General features: G+C 37.4%; 1 protein-coding gene across 4 annotated transcripts in view; it reads right to left on the bottom strand.

Moving 5' to 3' along the window:
• ARMC1 (armadillo repeat containing 1) overlaps nt 1-20,691 on the bottom strand; it is a 34,116-nt gene extending 13,425 nt beyond the window's left edge. The window contains exons 1-3 of one of the 4 annotated variants that reach the window (XM_026091040.1): nt 20,513-20,691; nt 18,048-18,248; nt 13,010-13,101 (exon numbers count right to left, since the gene is read on the bottom strand). In XM_026091040.1, coding sequence (XP_025946825.1) covers nt 13,010-13,101; nt 18,048-18,239 — 284 coding nt within the window. In that variant the 5' untranslated portion in view covers nt 18,240-18,248; nt 20,513-20,691. Of the gene's footprint in view, nt 1-13,009; nt 13,102-18,047; nt 18,249-19,346; nt 19,415-20,315; nt 20,359-20,512 lie in introns of those variants that run through there. The other 3 variants (XM_026091038.1, XM_026091041.1, XM_026091039.1) reach the window with 3 other exon arrangements.
• Nucleotides 20,692-21,290: the final 599 nt, after the last annotated feature.

Raw genomic sequence — 21,290 nt, 5'->3', positions numbered from 1 at the left:
GTTAATATTTTCCCCTAAAATTCTTAAGGTGGTGGTATTTTCAACCATCATTTCATTTCTGTAATGAGCCTCATTCACTGCAATAAATGCAGCATCCTTTGTGGCACTGAAAGCACAAGCAAGAACTTAATGGATTGGCATGAATTCGATCTAAATGCACTGTTGGGCAAATGCGGCTGTATTAGAAAAGCTAAAGCATATGCTTGGTAGAGATTTATCATTTGATTGAATTATGGTTTAAAAAAAGTCTAACAAATTGATATTCATATCAACCATAACTTCAAAGCCTTTGATGTATTTATTTCCAGATGACCAATTTCTTTTCAAGTTTATTCTTCCTATCTTCAAAGACAGAAATTGTCTCTAGCAATAACTAAAAAGAGCAGTAAGCTGCAAAAAATTGCTATATTCTATAAGGGGAAAAAAAAAGTCACCAATCCTTGACTCTAGATGGAGCCCCAGTGATTGACATGATTAAACTTTGAGCATGAATGACAAGCCTAAAGAAAGAGTGTGGTATTACAGAAAAAGCAATCTGTTTCAAGACAGTTATCTGATCTGGCTGTTTTTCTGGCTGTTTTGCTCCAGTGCCTGGGCAAAATTCTTGCTCATCTCCAAAAATGATGCTCTCTCTCATGAGCTTTTAGTGCATCCCATGATATATCGGGCTCAGAAGCATGTGGCTAGTCTCCTGACTCATTTCAGGCAATGGGCAAGTCATGAACCACAAAAAAGAGCATCACTTTAGGGCACACTTTCCTCACAGCCCCAGTAATGTTCTATTCCCATGCTACCCCTTACTGTACACCACCTCCTCAGTTTTCTCCAGTCCTGAAACAGCCAGTGAAAGACCAGATAACATTTTACAGTGGCTGACAAAAAGGATTACCACGTGCTTTCTTAAAAGGAAGAAGTCTAAATCCTCAAGTATATAGACGGCAGGATCTTTACTTTGGCCAGAAACAATATATCAGTGTAACACTGAGTTAATCATAGGGAAAAAGAATTCATAGACATAGAATATGAAAAAAGCAACAGAACACATAGGATTGTGCAAATTTAGAGCAACATGACAAGTTGTAGCACTATGAATCTCTACATCCAAAAATCAAGTAGCCAGATCACTGATGAATGTACATAAAGCCCGAGTGCAGTATGTGTTATGTGACTGCACTCTAATGGCATCAACCATAGGCTACATGCCACCTTTCTTTACTCCCAGGTTAGTGTACCACACAAACAAGACACTGCCAGACAGACTTTTCTAAAAAGTTTTCCAGATCTGCAAGATGCCGACCCTCCTTGGCATGTCTTCCAGTCTTTACTCACATTATTAGCATCGATAATTTCGCTGGGAGATATTAAATTAAGAAAAGTTTGGAAAAGAAAAAGGAAATCTGACTTCAAGAAGTTGATTTTTTGCAAAACAAGAAATACTTTGCTGAAATTATGAGCAATAATTAGATGTCCTACTGCCACTAATTACTAGTTCCTGCTCAGTGGCATAAATATTAAGTCCTAGTGCCTAATAACCTCAGAAATTTAAAGAAAACTAATGTAAATGTTGGAATGTTTTCAGGATTACTTAAAAAAAAAAAAAAAAAAAAAAAAACACAAATCACTAAGTATTAAAGACATATTGTAAACCTGAGTAAAATCACAGGACAACTCCATTAACTTCTGTAAAGTTAGTGCTTGTGATATGGTCTTAAACATTTAAGAAAACAAAATAACTATCTAGTGCCGAGAGCATTCCACTAATTCATTCTATTGTCCTGCGATCACTAGAAAGGAACAAACTCTCAAGAATGGGATAACAGATTTGAACATGTGCCATATGCTTATCACAGCTATTCATCCAATTTTGTTCAGCTCTTGCTATTTATATGCTAAATGGAAGATCAACTTTTGATCTTCCACAGCTTGGTATCTACCATATGGACATATTCTCTATATCAAAGAAAAAAGAAAAAAAAAAAACACCACACACACACAAACCCACCGCCAAGCCCTGTAACTCAACTAAACTCAGATGCTTCAGTAGCATTTGCTAGACAAGAGTCTGCATAACAGACAAACTCTGTGTTGAGTTTCACAGTAGCTAGTTCCAACATCTTGCCTGCTAATGAACAGTAATCACCTAATGTATTTATATGGCAGAAATCATAATCATTATTTAGCTTCAACAAACCTAATCAGGGTTAAAAACAATCAGAAGGGTAACAACTCCCTTCAGTCCTTTGCAGTGTGAGATACCAAATTCTGGAATAACAAACCCAACTCTCCCTAGCCATAAAGCAGTAGCAGGCAGATAGGAGTGCAGGTAGTACTTGAATTAGGTTCTGTACTTTAATTTGTTCCAAAAATCTTTAGGGAAACTGAATACCACTGCTTGTATTATCATCACTGTAATACCATTAAGTATATCACATCATAATATATGATGATAGTTTATCACTATTATTGGGAAAAACCCTGTATGTCTTTAAGGAAACAGTTTATTTCAGTTTTGAGTAGCAATCTTCATCTGTTTATTTTCCTAAAAGCTAGTGGAGGGAATGAAAAACAATTTGCAAGCTTACAGAGAAAGTTTCCCTTCACATAACCTACTTCTATCAGTGTGAACACTACTTCTATCAGCGTGAACACTTAGAAGTAAACTACAACATCAACCTGCAGCAGAGCAAAAGATGCAGGTTTAGTCTATACAGGCTTATCTATATGGAAGTTTTATAGTTGATGCATTTTGCCAATATTGATCATATTTACTGATTCAGCAAAGATTTGAAGTAGGCAGCTCTGAAAGCAACAATATTTAGACAGCTTGTTTTCATACTCTTGAACTACTTGTTGGCGATGTTTTTTGTTTTTTTTTTAAACCAAGCCAGAATTAGCAGTTTCACAGCTAGCCACTCATACAAAATAGGACGAAGCATGTGCCAACATTTAAAGAAAAATGTTTTAATATTGATGTGTACTTGATAATTAAGTACTCTGTATTACAGAATAGGTTAACCATTTTAATTTGTTCCAAGTTATTACATAGTGCTTCCTACATGGAAAATTTGACAGAAATCCTGCAGAGTAAGTATTCTGTAATATGTATTGCAGAACAACCAAGTATAGAAACACTTCCCTGAACAAAAATAGTTCTAATTCAGAATAATATCTTTACTTTGAATACCTTAGTCATTCTAGAATAAAATTCACCTGCTTACGGAATAACAGTTCCGTTCAGAAACTGCTTATGAAGAATGTTTCATAACAACTATTTTTTTGAAGAATTTCCCTTTATGACACTTAATAGTCTCATGTGGGTGTTACAGATAATAAAATTCTAATCACACCAGCACCTATGTTCCTTGCTTGAACAGCATTTGGCAAAAAAGTAATCTGGGCACTTACAGTTTAATAAAAATCTGCAATCTTTTTGGCATGCTCAGCAAGGTCAAAAGAGGTAGAAAGGCATCACCTGTGGACATGCTCACTGTAAGCTAAATGCAGACGTGATACTGGCAAGGAAGGCTGGGAAACATCGTAGTGCTAAGTGTCTAGCTACTCCCTTTTCATAGATAAATGGCTCCAGTCTACAATACTGTCCACCTGCACCTTTCATGGCTAAAAAATACTTCAGAATAGAATTTGCCCCCTTTTTTTTTTTTAAAAGCATCTTGAGCCTTCTTTGTTCTCTATTTTAGCAAGCTGTCAGAAAGAGTCAGCATATCAAAAGAACCTACCTCAGCATTTCTCCTTGTAAACTGAATAGTAACCAGGGAAGGTCACTGTGTTTCTAAAATGCTTTCGACATCAGCTGACTGCAAGGTTTATTGAGTGTTAAAGGCACCCTGTGTTCCCATTACTWTCCCTGACTCTTCTGCCAATCCACATAAAATCTTCTCCCTCCCATCTCAGTACAGAGGACCACCACAGAAAGGGAAAACAGGTTACAAAGAAGCAAACTGCTTGCTTTCAGCATGCCATCTCAGGCAGGTCTTGATGCACTAAATTCAGCATGATAGTAATTCTTTTTCTTACCATACAGTCAGCAATTAGATAAATGCCAATTCAGATTATATTGTTCACTTTAACATATCAGAATTATTCAGCCACTCTGCCTGTATATCACTTCATTTTTTTACATTCAAAAAAAAGTTTTTCAGAAGCAGAAGTTAGTTTTAATATAAATTTAAGTCTGCAGAAAAATAAGAATTAAAGAACAATTAAAAAAATTAAAGTTCACACTTACAGACTTTCTAAAATATGCAACTCCCTGGTCCAGCCAGTTTCGAAATAAAAAAGAAACTGGCAAACACACTGAGCACAGAGGCTTTCAAATATTTATTTTTATTAAACTCTTTTATACTTCACGTGCTTTCTACAGTGTTTCAAAATTCACCTTTTTATGCTGCAATAACTGCTTCACAACATTTCTTGCCTACAATGAAAAGCTACTAGTTCATTTTCCAACTTCCCAACTGATTTCTTCATATTTAAATACAATGGCAAAGCACTCAAAGCAATTATAATGATTGCGGCCCTTTCTGCCAAAAAGCCAACACCAGATTAATGTCCATTTACTCAGTAACTGGTACTGAACATTCCTTTCCAAGTTTAGGAGCCTACAATTTGGTAACATATGGCTTTTCAGATACTGTACATTAATCACTATTGTAAAAGTTAGACACCTCTGCGGCTAGGTAACAGGGCATGAAACTAGCATTACTTTTTATCATATATTAAGCCAGTCATCATAAGGCAGCTAGAGGCCATGATTTTTAAAGGCTTATAGCTAGACTAAATCTTATGTTATATAAATGACTGATAAAGACAGCTGAATTCACAATGACATTTTTTGTTACTTCACAACTTGTCAATTAGACAACTGGGAATTCAATAAATACAAACAAAATGAAATATTTCTATCAAAGTAAAGGGACAAAAGAGAAACTCTTAAAATACAATGACCGTAATTTTACAGACATACCAAGAAAGCTGAGCATTAACTGCAACTACCTCACAGAAACTGGTAACAAAAGTAATCAGTCCATCGTTTCATTAGTGGGCAAATGTATAGTACTAGGATACCAACRGCAGTAGTCTATGCACTAACAGCACCTGAAGTAAATTGAGGCAGACATCAGATGATGAAAAGCAGCATAAGCAGCAACCCTGACACCAGTGTCAGATATCAAGTGGAACATTTTAAGGTAAAAGCAGTAGTTTGGAGAGCAGAAACTGAAACTAAACTGCAGTCAAAAACATCATAATGGAAATTACAGAAAATAAACGCATAACAAAATGAAAAATAATAATACAAACACAAAAGAGCTAAACTCATGGGCTGACAGCCACCTAGATTGACAGAGTACAGACAGCAGACTGAACAGAGTTCACTGTATGAACAAATTCTGTACAAGAATAAACAATGATTTCCTAATACCTCTGACTACAGAGATATCCCAAGATGAAAGACACAGAATGTCAAAAGCAAAATGACTGAGTATCTCCCCACAGGTTGAGGATCCTTTCAGTCAGATACGTTTTCATATAATGCTCCATAGCAAAAACAAAAAAAAAAACAAAACAAAACCCTCTCAAAATAGAGGTTGAGATTATTTAAATGACTGATAATTACATTAATTCCTGAAAAATATAAATCCACAGTAACATTTCAACATTTAGATTACTAAATTGCCAACATTTCAAACCTAACAAGTGTGTAAGTGTCTTCGATTGCTCTTAAAACTGAAGTCAACTTTCTAGACTTCTACATCTTATTTTGTTAAAATCTCACGAAAATCATTAAGATTTTTCCAACAAGTCTACTGGGTCACAACTAAAATGCCAGTTAATACTAATACCATCCAAACAGAATTTTACATCATTTGGTTACCTAACGCTTTGTGCATTTTATTTATTGTTACCATTTGTCTCTGTGCCCACACCTGTGTTGAGATCACGACTTCCTATGTCCTTCATGTGCTAAACACACTACAGTGATTAAAAAAAATAAAAAAATCTTGTAACATTTTTCAAATTAACTGCTCAACTGTGCAAAAGTCTGAACTTTCATTGATTTGTCACGACCCCTCAAGCAAAAAGAACAAGAAAGAATTTACCACATACATGCTTCAGTGATCGAGACAGCCTACAGCACTGAACCCATCCTCCTCCTTCTCTTCCCCTTCCCCCAGTGTACATACACGTACACGTACGTACACACCCGCCCACCCCTCCTCCAAATGACCAGGAAGCAGCAACAGACAGAAGGCACATTCAGTGGTTGAGAACAAATAACATGGTATATCTAAAAAACAAACCAACAAACTCACGTTGCCTGTACTCCCTAATATTTCACGACGCTTTTGACAGACAGAACATTTCTTCAGAAATAACTTCCACAAACAGCCTTTACCAATCCACGTCTGAAACGCATAATATTAAAAACATATAATAAGATAAAAAGAGATTCCTTAAAGAAACTGGGGAGGGGATATTAAGCCACTTAATGCTAAATAAGGCTGCAGATCACCACTACATTTTCCTGCTGTGACCATCTATTATTAAGAGGCATACTCTTACGGCACTGAATAGACTGGAGCCCCACAGTCCAAAGAGTCCATACCAACAACCAAAAGAGAGTAATTTTCTAGAAGCACTTACCTTCTAAGAGACAAAATTAAGTGGGCAAGACACTTACCTACAAGAAGTGAGTAAGACAAACAGAGGGGCTTGGAGTCCAGGCCAGGAAAGATAACATGGACTAGACAGACAGGTGTACAGGTGTTGTTGTTCTTGTTGTTCTTGTTGCAGGTGATTATAACTTTTAAATAACTTCTGAAATCAACAGTTTTAGAATCTCCTGCTCACAGGAATATTTAAGACAGAGGATACCCTTGCTTTTCAGAGAAAATAACTTCTTTTTACAGATTCAGAAGCACAACAGAGTCCAAAACCAATCATACAACAGAATCAGGCCTTCCATTACCAGTCCTCAGTCATTTCTCAATTTTAATGTTAAAAAGCACATACCAAGGATTACAAAAATTATAACATTACTAAATTAATAGCGTACAGAAAAATAAAATCTCGAGTGTCTGTAAAAAGCTACTCTCTTCTCCTTTTCACATGAAAATTTAAGTATTCCAATCAACAGCACATATGTATAAATACAGCAGATGTGAACAGTTTACAGAATATTTTGCCTGTCATTTCCACACAAAGTATCATCTTGCAGCTAGTTATGATATGGCAACATCCCTTCCATGATCCGGTTTCCCTTCAAATATTCCATTCACTTTCTTGGTATATATATATGGTCTTTTCCCCATTTTCTCCCAACCGTTCTTTCTTTCTCACAGAGGGTCAAAAGTATGTCATACCACAAAAATGGTAAAAGCTATTGTGATACTTCATCCCTACTATTTTAGTTTCTGCAAATATTACCTGAAGTACTTTGATGTTTTTCCGACATCATGAAACTAAACTTTGAAAATTTAATTATTTGTTGAAACGGGCAAAAACTATAAAGTAATTAAGACTACCCAAAATTAAAACTGAGTAAGAAGTCAGCAATTACAGACTGCATGTATTTTACTAGATCTGCAAGGGACTCTAATTAAACACATTAATTGCCCTAATCTTCTTAGGCAAGTAATAAATTGGAAGAGCTGATTAATGCACTGGATTTAGTTCAGCTTGTTAAATCTGACACCCTGGCAAAGGAAGACTATCTTGAAAAGCTCTTTTAGCTAAGTAATTGATATTTTACTCTCAGTAATTTGCCATTCCATAATAAGAGCTACTTAGTATATTGATTCCTCATCTTTTTTTTTTTAAATACATGTTAGTTATATTTAAAGAGTACCATTATGATGCTCATAAAGATTATGAAAAAATATGAACTTTGACCTTTCCTGTCCATGAAGAGTCACTTTCACTCTGAACACAAATTAGAACATTTCCTTGTAGGCTATAAAATCTAATTAATTTTAATTCTAGAAGCTGCTAATAACACTTTATAAAGTCCATACGGACACATTAAGTACTCCACACAATTCATAAAGCCAGCAACTAAATCAGTTTTTAACATTAAATGACTGCTAGAATACACTGAAACACTGTTCTACAGTGATCCTCAATTTCTCCTCTCCTTTTTATCTATTTACACAAATACATGTAAGCAAACACATATACTCAATCACCTGGCAAGGGAGCAGTGGAAAAATTCTTGTGATAGTAATCATGGTTTTAGGCATTTCAAGATAGCTTGGAACAAGGATCACAAAACACTATTAGTCACTTAAAAAAAAAAAAAAGTAGAAATATCTGCATTTAAGTTTGCATACTAATTCTACACTTGATGCTTGATTTAACAGTTATATCATCATATTTGGTTACTGGAGCTTAGTTAGGAGCTGATTAAGATAACATCTCATAGATTTAGGACCCAGAGCCTACCTGACCTCACATGCTGGGACATACCAATGGAAGACAGAGGAGTTTGGGAACCTGCAGYTCCTGATTTTAAAGGACTGATTTCACCACAACATACTTATTACTCCTGGCTTATTATACTGAAGAGAAAGATGCATCAAGCCTCACTTAACAGAAGTGGATGAACTAGTAAGAAATCTTCTCTGCCACAGAAAGATTCAGGAAGTACAGAGGAAGGCAAGATAAATGTTTATATTCAAAAAAATGTTTCAAAGTATTCCATGAAACCTGAACAGCTTCTCAGATGTCCTACAAAATGCAGAAGTGAATGAAATCTTTCATATGAAGCATCTCAGGAAGTCTTATATATCCTGAATCAAGTTTGGTCTGAAGCCCCCCCCACTCCCCCCAAAAGGTATCTTTACATTCCCATTCTGTATTCCCCAGAGCTGACATTTCGTATTTCTGCTCTAACACTGAAAAGCTCCACCCTCTAAATTTAAAATTTGTTACTCTTCTGTTAGCAAAAGACTAGTTAGTTACACATGCTGAAAGTTGCAGTCACAGTGAACCTAAAATTTATCCTTGGTTCCTCAGGTGAAAAGCAGCATCAAATGGGGAGTCAGCAGAACAACCATTTTAAACAACAAAATGATTTTCACAATTGAACTATAATACTTATTATAAACAAATGTCAAGAAGCCAAACAGAATACGAGGGGGCTGATAATTCATGAAATGAGACATGAAAGGACCTAAGAGAAGAATTAAAGTTAACAAACTTTTATGTCTTATAACTAATTTTTCCTACCCATTTTCTGTGACAGAATACAGACGGTAGAATTTACTGTTTATCATCTGATTATCAGGTGGCAATTAATTTTAAACCTCATCCTCTGCAGTCTTCTGAAGGGAGTAGTACTTCCTTACCGTTATGATAACCACTTACTTAGATAGCATGTTCTTTTAAACGAGGGCTGTATTTTTCTTCCATTGATTGCATATTACTCGCGACAAAATGTTCTTGGCCTGTGCCTGAGGCTCCCATGTACTACTACGAAAAATCAGGTATAAATAGCAAACCAACTCCAACTATTTTCCAGCTGATGACATCAATAATTTAAAAGTTTTCAGGATCATTTAGACTGATCAGAGGTAGACTGATTATAAAAATCTGTCAAGAAATTCACCTCCTATGAACTTGAGGTTTTTAATAAAAAATTTAAGGCTCAATATAAGCCACCCAAGATGATGAAAAAAATCCCTCAATTCTCAGGATGAACACAACTGAAAACAGAAGAGAACTGGAATTCTAAACAAGCTCTTGACTTCATAAGCACAATGCTTATTGGCTCTGTGTTGCTGAACATTAGCTTAGGACTAAAAATATGACAACTATCCAGCCTCTGCGTGTATGAGTTTCATTTCATTGCTTAAAGGCATGACATCGTTTTATCAGTGACACAATAGTTTGCTATATTTCAGTATTGAACAGGAAAAGTAAGAGTGGAAGCAACAAAAGCAAATCATGAGAAGTTACAGAGTTCTTGACAGGCAAGATTCAGACCACGGGGCCCGATTAAGCTGTCAAGAACAAAAAGTCAATGACTACAACTCCCATGCTGGGTTCAGTCTCATGTGAAAGAACTGCATATTAAATGGGAAAGCAGAATACTGATCTCAGTTCAAATCCCATTTGATGAACTGTTCATATTTTTATAACACATCACAAAAATTTTCCTCTAAAATTTGAATTAAATTGTGGAAATCATCAGTAGGTATTAGATTAGATAAACAGATGAGCTAGATATGCAGATACTGGAAAGTACACTAGAACAAACAGAATGAAATCATTAACACCAAAGCAGTTACCTTTGCATTTATTACTTACTGTTTAGTTCCAGATAAAGGGACTACTATTTTTTCTGAGACTCAAATCATATTAAAAGGTAGAGCCTCCATTTTGCAGAGCAAACCTGCAGAAGATACGCAGCCTTGCTTTTTCCTCTGCAGACTTTCTCTCCAAGAAAAACATTGCTTTGTGACAAAAATACTTTTTCATACATCTTCTCAACACTTTTCTACCGTCTTTCTCCAGGCAATACAAAACTTACTTTCAGCATTTTCTGTCAACATTAAAGGCTAAAATCCTGACAAGCACATGACAGTCTTGTGTTTGAAGATGCTGTGTATTTAAGTTTTCATGTTATCATACTTTCCAAATGTAACAAGAACACAAATCAAATGCATGTTTTTAATCTTGTCAAAGAGCTTTTGGGGGGGGGGGGGGAAGCATCAGCAACATTTCTACTGACTTATCTCTCCTTTTCTGCAAGTTTCTGAACTCCACACTCTTCTTGCCCTTAAAATTGAAGCATGAAAAAGACGTTGCTTACCCAAGAACCTTTCATAAAAATTCTTTAAACAAAGCTCTAATTAGGATTGTTTCCCACGTAATATTTGTAAACCACAGAGGCTGATAATGAACCTACCATTCCCCTTCCGAAAAGTTCTTCTGGATAACACAAAATGTATCCATTCTAACAAACTCTTAAGGCATGTAATCTATACCAAAAGCAACAACTTCTGAAACAAATGCTTCCGATATTACCTAAACATTTATTATTTTTACTATTAAAGTAGTAAGCAAAGACTTCTGTATATTTTAACTATGCTTGTGCATAACTCATCTTATCTTTTACTTCCAGATTACATATTTGAGCTTTTAAATGCTTTTTGCTAGATTTTTTTTTTAGGTTAAATAATAATTATTTCAGATCCTCACCCAAATGTGAGGAGTGGTACAAATACAGCTTGCAATTTGGAAAACTACAGTTTCATGACAACTTTGACACCTCATTTCACATGCCCACTTGAAACTTAAATGAGCTATCATTCCAAAAAAGAAAAAAAAAAAAAAGAGCTGAATACTCTAAGGTTTATTAATTCCATTTCTTCCATACAACCTATTTAAAAAACCTGTCATTTAAAAAAATTACAATTATTACAGCATTCATAAAGTTTGTCAGAACTGTTCACTTTTGAATTTTAGTCAATTAGTTTACCTTCTGATCTAAGACATTTATTCTAAATGCTTGAGTTTGTGATAACTGATGGATAACAAGATGATATTTAAGCATATAGCTAAATTTCATGCCAGTACACAATCTTATTAGTTGTAGGGGACCTAATGAAGCATGTAAAGGTAAACAGAGTTTTAATTTCTTTTTTCAGTCATGCAGCACGTAGGATTTGTAAACATACCAGGAAGATTTGCCCTCTCATTTTTTATGTTCAAAACCTTTAGGTCAGCAGCGTCAAAGTTTAAAAAAAAAAAAAAAAAANAAAAAAAAAAAAAAAAAAAAGCAAACAAAAAACCACCCACAGACCGCCAAAACCTGGGGTGGGGTGGGGTGAAGGAACTGACCAAGTCTGTCCTCAGATACATGTTTTCTCTAGAAGAAACCACCAACATGTAGCATATCCTTTGACATGTTGACATGTTTGACAGTATTGATAGAAGAGAATGTTAAGTTTACCTAAGTTCTTGTACAGGCTTGGTAAGGGTACTTTAGAGATTCAACTAAAGTACTAAAAATTTGACTGGAAAAGAACTGAAGGTTTTGAATCTTGAACTCAGATCTTTAATACAGGATTTTACTTGTGTTTCATCTCTCCCCCCCCCCCCCAATAATTGTTTTAAACATTTTTCTGAAACGCATTTCAGTGCAGCAATGACTTCTCCTCCCTTAAGGAACATTCGTTTACATCTGGAAAGTCCAGTTAATTAGTGTGTTATCAAAGTGCGGAAAATAATTTCCTTCTTTCCGACAACCTAACAGCAAACTCATTTATGATATACATGACAGAGTGATGTTGAAAGATATTTTGCTAATAATAATTCATCTTATTTCATCATATTAACTTTTACTGATAAGTATACACATGTATCCTCTCTACTGTGTGGATAGCCACACATCTCCCAGTATTCAAAAGACTCATTGTTTGGTGATATTGAACAAAAAACAACAGTGCCAAATTTTGAGAGACAAGCCCAGTTGACATGCTCTACACACACAGAAATCAGAAACCACTACAAACCTTACTAACTTCTGCTCTACCTGCAAGGCATGCTTCTTCAACACAGAACAGCATACTTAAGCTGGATGTATCAGAACAAACACTATGTTCCACACACAATTTTCTCCCCCAAAGGAGGAATTCAAAGAATAGACCAAATGTGACAGACTGACCAATTCCATTTAATGCACTAGTGGAAGGCACCCCGATACAGTAATGGAGGTATATAAGAGAAACTAAAGGGAAAAGAAAATTAATTATTTGTAACAAGGGCAAGAAACTTCTGTTGATAGACAAATGCCTTTCAAATTGTATACTTGGGTCTAATTACTCCACTATATTGTATAAAATAGAAACTATTAATTGCTTGCAGTCACATAACTCTGACACGGAAGAAAGGAATGCAATAACAGAAATTCACCATATGAATACATAGATGAAATTTTACTTTGCATCAGCACATTACGTTTTACTTTGCATCACCACAAACTTACTTTTGTATTACATTCTGTAAGCTGAGCATCATACCCAATTCACTTTTCATCTTTTCTCTGTTGGCACGGCACTCTGCCAAATAGCGGAGAGCCTGAAAAGAGAGAAGCACAGCAATTTAACAGTATTTCCAGTATGTTATCATTCATCTTTATTAGTATATACCTTCAAAACTTCCACGATGTCAATTCTAGTAAAAAGACAAAAAGCATTACTACCTACTCTAAACATTAAAGGATTGTTTCATTTTCATAAATACACAGAAAGCTTAGGATATCTAACCTATGAGAAAAAGTTGAGAGACTGGGTTTGTTTAGACTGGCTAAGGGACAATCTAACAGCTGCCTACAACTACTTGAAGAACCTTTACAAAGATGACAAAGCCAAACTTTCCCAAGCAACAGCAGACAATGTAACAAGGGAGGAGGGCCACAAATCGCAGCTTAGAAAGTTCAAGTCAGATACCAGGAAAAAAACTTTTTCCATTCTGAGGGTAGTGCAGCGCTAGAACAGATGACCTAACAAAACTGCAGAATCCATCCTTGAAAGTTTTCAAGGCTCAACGAGACAAAGCTGACCCAATCTAGTGTTGACAACAGTACCACTTTCAGCAGGCAGCTGGACTAAATGACCTCCAGAAGTCCCTTCCGACCAGCATTTCTCTGATCTAAAGTAATTCTTTATACTAGAAGCATAGTGTATAAGTTCCATCAATTCTATGGACCCTTTCAGGACTAGAAAGGCACACCCAGAAATTTCTACTGTCCACAAAAATAGAGATTTACCACAACTATTAAAGACTAATTGAAATATTAGAAAGATTAAGAGTGAAAGAAGTTTATAATGTTTTAAATACCTATAAGACTTGAATTATTCATCACTCAGTTCAAGTTAAAGAAAAAGAATATAAGCAGCAGCAAGTTACAGGCTTAAGACTTTGTTCAGGAAACTCAGTCAGCACCTGCCATTAGAGATTTTCTCACTATTAGGAAAAGCACGGACACCATTAAAAGAAGAGTGTCTGGCTTACATATTTAAATCAAAATTGTCTTTCCCATCTTCTGTAATTGCAATAATGACATTCTGTGAGCTTTTAAAGAAAGATTAAAGAAGCTTTGCACTGATTATTCTGAGTATACTCTATCATGGAACATAGACCACATGGAAAGAAAATCCATATCTGATAATGCAAGGGACCAGCTTAGTACCTCCTGCAATCAGAAACTCCTGGAATATTTTAGGAAAACTACATCAAGGTGGGAGGATGGTGGAAAGGTTAATAAAAAGAAATCTTGAGACTGGGAAGCTGAAACATTTAAAATGTGTTTTCTCGCATGGCTTTTTCCTAAGTTTTTCCTCAAAAAGCTGTAAAGTGAAATATCTACCTCATTCTTCACAATTTCTCAACTTCAGAGGCAAAAGCAAATTCCATTTAAAATTTATTTTTAATTACCTAGGAAACACCATGCTACAAGAAAAAGCAGTGACTCAGAAAGGTTACTAAGATGGTGAAGGAAGCATACTTTCAGAAGCACTTTACATCTACTGTTTTAATCTCTCTCAAACAATACAAAGCAGGGAGGTTAGTGCTACTTAAACTGGGAATTTATGCTTATTTGTAACCAACGTTCTGTTTATTTGTCTTTCAAGGCAGACCTTTCTGCAGAACTTCACACTGCTGACCCCAGTCAGCAACTGTGTATTCATGTGATCCTTCTAGCATAACTGTCTTTCAGATAAAATTTCTTTTCATGAGACATATCTCTTTATTCCCAGTGCAGACAGACAAATTTTGAAAAATCTTTGCCTTTTCTTAGAAGGAACGTCTGAACATGTATTTTGCATTGTGCTTTAATCATTATTTTATTCATGTAGGTACAAGAACTGCACTTGCAAAATACTGCAATACACAAATACGATGGGTTATGTAACTGGTTTTGTGTCGATAAGGTTTAGAAGCGCACTCATTCCTAAATAATGCCATGATAGGCATGTTGCTCACTGCCTCCCTTAAGAATAACGTGCCCCTTAATCCCCCCTTCAAAGACAGAGAACAAGTTACCTGTTTTTCTTTCTAAATCATCTCCAGCACATTTTAGGCAGAATTCAAAACTATTTGACTGCCCTTTGAGAAAGTCTGGCTGCTGTCTGACACAATGACACAAACTCCAGTTATGATTGTTGCTATTCCCTGATGAGAATCAGTATCAGTCATTCCAGTTTATAATAACTTATATGTATTTATTTTCTTAAATAATTTCCAACTACAGGCAGATATGTGAATGATAGCACTGATTTAGTAACTTCCACATTGAGAAAATTTTCTCAATGAGCAAAGATGTTTGTCTTATTTCTATTAGTCTCTAATACAGCAATTTAATAACAACTTAATTTTTTGGACAAAGGAAAAAAAAACCACTCTAAACAGCAAATTGAGTGAGAAAGTGGAGTTTCTTTTCCACCTGTTGCTTATAAATCCTTTACACACAGACGTAGTTTCCACTAAAACAGGACCAAAGACAAGGTTTTCAGAACAACATAAGTGACCTGACTTTTCAGGTCTGCTGGGCACCAGAAGGTCTTATTTTTTTCCCCATGCGAGCTTTAGGAAGTTTAGTCTGCACTTCTGAAGAAGTCAGATCATTTACACTTATGAAGCCTAGTGAAGACGTAAAAAAAAGATCACTGTCATAGACTTTGGCTCAGTCTCTATTTAGCAAAATACATATCTACATTAGCTTCAAGTTCACAAGTATAATCATACTTGACATCATAACTGACAAGAGCATCTCCATGCTCGAATATAAACATACTTTGTGAATCTTAATGACAAATGACATCTTTGATGTCTTATAACTGAAATGTTAATGTAGTTCCCTAATTTTACGGTCCTATTTTTGAAAATCTTTGTCCAAGTTTAAGAAAAACTTATCTGGTTTACTTCTGATTTTTCCATTTAAAATATTCAAAGCCTGTTAACATTTTAAGTGTACCATAAAGGATTCCTGGAATCAAAACCAGGAAGTAAATATGCCACTTCTTGATCAGATAGAGGAAAGGACCAGAAACTGGATGTGGGGAGGAAGACATCCTCCCTGAAGGATCCTACAACAAATCAAAAGAGTTAAACAGAGACTTAGGATGACTTATACAGACAATTTATGAATTCAGCTATGGGAATCACAGAATGCTACAACAAATAATTTAAAGTCAGTGCTTTACATCCCTTTATCAGGTACAAACTTCTTAATGGAAGCTCATTACACTTTAACAATTCCCATTCAAGTGGGAGCACCTTTTTGAACAATAGGATGGCTAGAAGAAAAAACAAAGCAAAACAAAACCAAACCTCCACACACAAAAACAACAGACCTTTCAGAATGGAAAATACCAAAAAAGAGACTAAAAAGCAGCCAGCTATTAGCAAGGATATTAAAAACCACAGAACCTGAGAGGTTCAAAACCTCAGGAACACAAGCCTGGGTACAAGACAAAAATGTGTCTTCATAGTAAACTGATGCATTTCTGACTGGAGTTGGGATTTTGGGATACAGCATGGTCTCCTCCAAATCCTGATTCTTAATCCAGTCTAAACATAGGTTGTCACTAAAAGAAACAACACAGATCTGCCTCCCATTCCCTCCAACCAGATGTTCTTGCCACCCACCCTTACATAATATCCRGAACTGTGAAATCTCACTGCAAACTGGATTCCCTCATTTATCCAACAAAGTCGGTCCTTTTTATACAGGGTTAATTTTTATAACATGATCACAGAACAATCATCAAGTCTCATGGAGGCAGAGAGCAGCCCAAAAAAGCAAAGGAAGGAAAAGAGAGTATGACAACCAGACAAGATCCTCTTTTAATAGCGCAGTCAAAGGAAGTTGCACTGGAAAGGAAGGGAATGTGACATGTTCCAAAGACCTCTGCTCAAAGCTCTTCCAGCACAACAAAGACAATATTCAGAACACTGGAGTCTGGAAAAATACTATGGCATGGCTAACTTGAAGACCAGTTAGAATGAACAGGTATCCTGGATTATGAGATCTCATTCCCTGAGCCAAGAAGAATATCAGAGAAACTGGAGCAAAGTCATCCACCAATATCTTTATTGTGAAAGTAAAACAAAAGAAAAAAAAACAGAATTATCATACTGATGAGTCTTCTGTGTATAAAGAATAATGTAAAATTGTTTGTAAAAGACAGAGCTCCTTCCTTATTCTTTAGTTTCACGTTGTTGAGAAATTAATACTGACAAAGAAATGGAGAAAAGAATACCAAATAAATAAATGTAACAACTTGAAATTTTATTAGGAGAATGGAATTAGATTTTCAAGAAAAATCTTGATTTTTACTTGCCCTGTTTCTAAACAAGAGATACACTTTTTTCAGTTAGTACAGTACTTGGATTCAGGATGAGGAATTAGGGCTTTAGTATTTAGGACTTAGAATAAGAGGCAGCAGACAAGTTGGAACAAGCTAAAATAGAAATTTTTTTTATATCGTGAGGGTGGTCAAATACTGGAACAGGTTGCCCAGAGAGATTATGGAATCTCCAGCCTTCAAGGTGTTCAAGACTCCACTGGACACAGCCCTGACCAGTGATCTGATTAGACTGGCTCTGAACATGTAATTGGACTAGACCCCTGGAGGTCCATTCCAGGCAAAAGTAAGCTATGATTCTATGATTTTTTTTCAGTATTTCAATGTCAAATGACTGTGTACATTTACCAAGCTCCATAGCTGTGATTTTAAGAAAACCACTTAAGGGTGCTTACCTCCCTCCACGTAAAAAGTGAAATGGCTGTATTAGGGAAAAAATGAAAAGTAAATTAATCTCTCCCAACAGCTAAGAATTCCCCTAGAATAATGCTTTGCTGCTAATTAGTTTTTGAAACATATGTTTTAAAAAAATTGCATAGTGAATACCAATTTAACATAAAATCATGTTTTAACTTTTATCTGCTTAAAGATAATAGTAACAAAATGTTACAAAGCATCCAACTGACATACAAAATTTATTTCCAGAATACTTACTAGTAAAGCTGAATGAACAACTGGAGGGTTAGGATGGTCCAAAAACAGAATAAGACCTGGCAGACATCCTTGATCCTGAACAATGGCCCGTCTATTCAATGGGTCAGCTGCTAGATCTCGCAGTTGGTTAACTACAGATAGTGCATCAGGCTCCTCACTCATAGTGGAATTCATTTTTTCTACACCATGCATATAAAATACCTGTTGAAAAATTCTGTATTACTAAAACCACAATATTTAACATCAATTAAATCACAGATTAGACAGCAATAGAGATTTACTGATTTGTCATAAGTATAAAAATACATGGAATTCATAAGGATGTGGATATTAAAAAAATTTTAAACTGGAAATCTAAACTTCCTATGCAGAGACCAAATAGGTTTGATTAGTAGTATTTTGACTTGTTTCCTCTATATAGTTTTAGATCAGTCAGCCTTTACAGGAGTATATATAAATATACATTTTTAAACACTACTGACAAAGATTTCTGGGAAATAAGTAGTTTTCTCATAACTAGGCAACTTGCCAGTCTATAAATATTATTTTGTATAAATATGTGCAAAAAAATCACAACATATATTTTCATACTGCCTTTAGCAGTAATCTCAATTTCACACAAAAATGAACCAGAAAAGCAAGTTAAAGATTGTTGCATCAAGCACGGTGAACACTATGTTCTAATCTGGAACTAAATACTAAACAACTAATGTAATGCGATATCCATTCAAATGTAAAAAGGGTTTAGAGTATTTTCATAACTTCTCACTAGAGCCTTCTCGACAAAAAAAGAAGGAAAAAAAAAAAAGTGACTCCAATCAGAGTCCAAGCAACAGTATCAGTTTCAAATGAGGTTAGCTTGATAGTATCAGATTCCAGAGTTGTTTAATGAGGAATAACTACTTAACAGGCAACAGGAGCATAAATTTGCTCAACCAAGAAGATATGACATCTCAGTGCAAAAAATTAGTTTGCTTAAAAAGACTGATCATTCTTCTGAAACTACTAAATGTTAACTGGAGTCCTGGTATTGCTCGTACCAACTGATGCAAGAAATATTTTTTTTAAAGGCATAAAATTATGAACAAAGGTATATTGTTAGCTTGTCTTCTCTCATTTTTCCGCAACATAAAGTTAAAATAAATTAAAATTTTAACAGATTGTGTTCTTTTAACATCATTTCTTGAATAAAAAACATTGTACAAACATTATATTGTCTTCCTACTGAAGGGTAGGCCTTTCACCAAGATAAACTAATCATAGTCATCAAAAACATTAAACAAACATCCACAAACTAACATTTTGGTTATGATAATCTCTGTAGGTTTGACATTTTCACACAGAAAAAAAAATGCTGCTAATCTCCATGTCCCTGGTGTTTTCTTCATGAGACTGTGAATGTGAAAAGCACACACTAATGATTAATCTCCAGGTTATTTTTCCTTGACTATCACAAGTTCTAAAGAGCAACAGGCAGCTACAGCTTCATCCAGTAACTCCATATTTTCAGAGTAGACAGTTCTCAATTTTAGAAATGTTCCTGTACAGTTAAATATTATTTACATTTCATAGTTGGCAAAAGGAGAAGGAGGTTAAGCATTTTTTTCAAAACCTAAAATCAAGTCAGTTGCATAGCTGAAGCTAACTAAAGCCTCTGTTTTCCATTTCTGTGTCCTGAGCAGCAGATCCTCCATACACCTCTCTCCATCCTGTCCATCCTTTGCCATTCTTCTCCTAATCTCCTGGAAAATCATGAAGTCACATTTCATCCAATTTCTTCCCCCCCCACCATCCCATTAGACCAGCCTCATTTCATCACCAAACTCTCCTCTCTCTCTCCCCAGGTCACAACCCATAACCCTATCTTCTTCAACACCTACACGAAACAATTCTATGAAGCATGGTACCATAAACATTTTAAATTAAGCATCAACTTAGCTATTCTGAAACATTTTAAGAAGTCACCTAGAATTTATGGGACCTAAACGAGAAGGCACCTGGGTACCAGCTCTATTCTCCTCCTTGCAGTTTTGCTACAAAAACCTAACAAAGGAATTGCTGGTCACTGTATCAGCCTTCCTTTCCTCTCTGCAGTTAGGGCTGCTGAGCGACTTTTCTTAGGTTTTGGGAACCCATATGGATGCCTAGACGTGCTCCCAAATCCTCGCCTGGGACACCCAGGAGAGGAACCACGGCCGCGCCTCACGCCTCGCGCGAGGACTCCGCTCCCGGGCCCCATCCGCGGCACTGACACGACTCCCCACCGACCTGTTGATGTGCGCTCCAGGGCCCGCTCAGGGAGGCCAGGCGGGACCTGACGCGGAGCCCCCAGGCGGCGCGGCCTGGCCCGGCCCGGCCCGGATCCGCYGCCCGCCCCTCACGGCCGGACCGGGCCGGCCCGCCCTTCCCCGCCTTGCCCCCGCTCCCGCCGCTCCTTAGCGGCCTCCTCCCCCTCGGCTGCGTACCGCTGCAGAAAGGCGTCCCCAGGCGGCGCGGCACGGCGCGGCACGGCCTCAGGCCCCCATGACCCGCGGGGCCTGCCCGCAGCCTGGCGCAGGGCGGACGAAGGCCGGGCGGAGGCGACGGGCGGCCGCGGAGCCCTCCGCACACGCACTGCCCACCAGGACCCGCTCTGACCCCGGCACCCCCCAGCCGCTCCGCAAGCCGATTGGCGGGGGCGGAGGACGGCCTCTCCACCACTCGAGGCGCGCGTTGCTCGCGGCGCGGCGCGATTGGCTGCCGCCCGCGGCCGTGCCGCCGCTCTGCACGCCGGGAGCTGGAGTCCGCGCCGGCCTCGCGGCCTTGCCGGGGCGGGGGGAGCCCCAGGCCCTGGGGGAGAGGTCGGGGGTGGGGAAGCCGCCCAGGTTCGCCTTGAAAATTTGTCTTGTGCCCGCACTTAACCTCTGAAGGACGAGCAGCGCCCGGCACCCGGGCTGCCTTTGCCCAAAGCTGGTGCGAGGGCCGGGGGGACCTGCGGGTTTAAGCTATGCCGGCAGACCCAGCCTCCCCCGAGCCGGAGGGGCCCGAGCAGCTCCGGCATCGGCCCTTGTCCTTCGTGCGACCCACAGGTTGTAGCGTGGATCCTGCACGCAGCCAGAGCTCAGCCAGGGCCAGGCCCAGGCTGGTAGCAGCAGCAGCAGCCTGCCTTCCCCCTTGGCATCATCCGGGAGAGGGAGCGAGGCTACAGAGGAAAGGTCGCGTGTTGGATTCTTGTTAAGGTCTGCAAAATATGCATTTTTTTTT

The sequence above is a fragment of the Apteryx rowi genome, unplaced genomic scaffold (assembly GCF_003343035.1).
Source record: "Apteryx rowi isolate R43461 unplaced genomic scaffold, aptRow1 scaffold_893, whole genome shotgun sequence".
NCBI classification, from domain to species: domain Eukaryota; kingdom Metazoa; phylum Chordata; class Aves; order Apterygiformes; family Apterygidae; genus Apteryx; species Apteryx rowi.
Note: the sequence above shows the minus strand (reverse complement) of the source record. Positions and strands in the feature narration are given on the sequence as shown.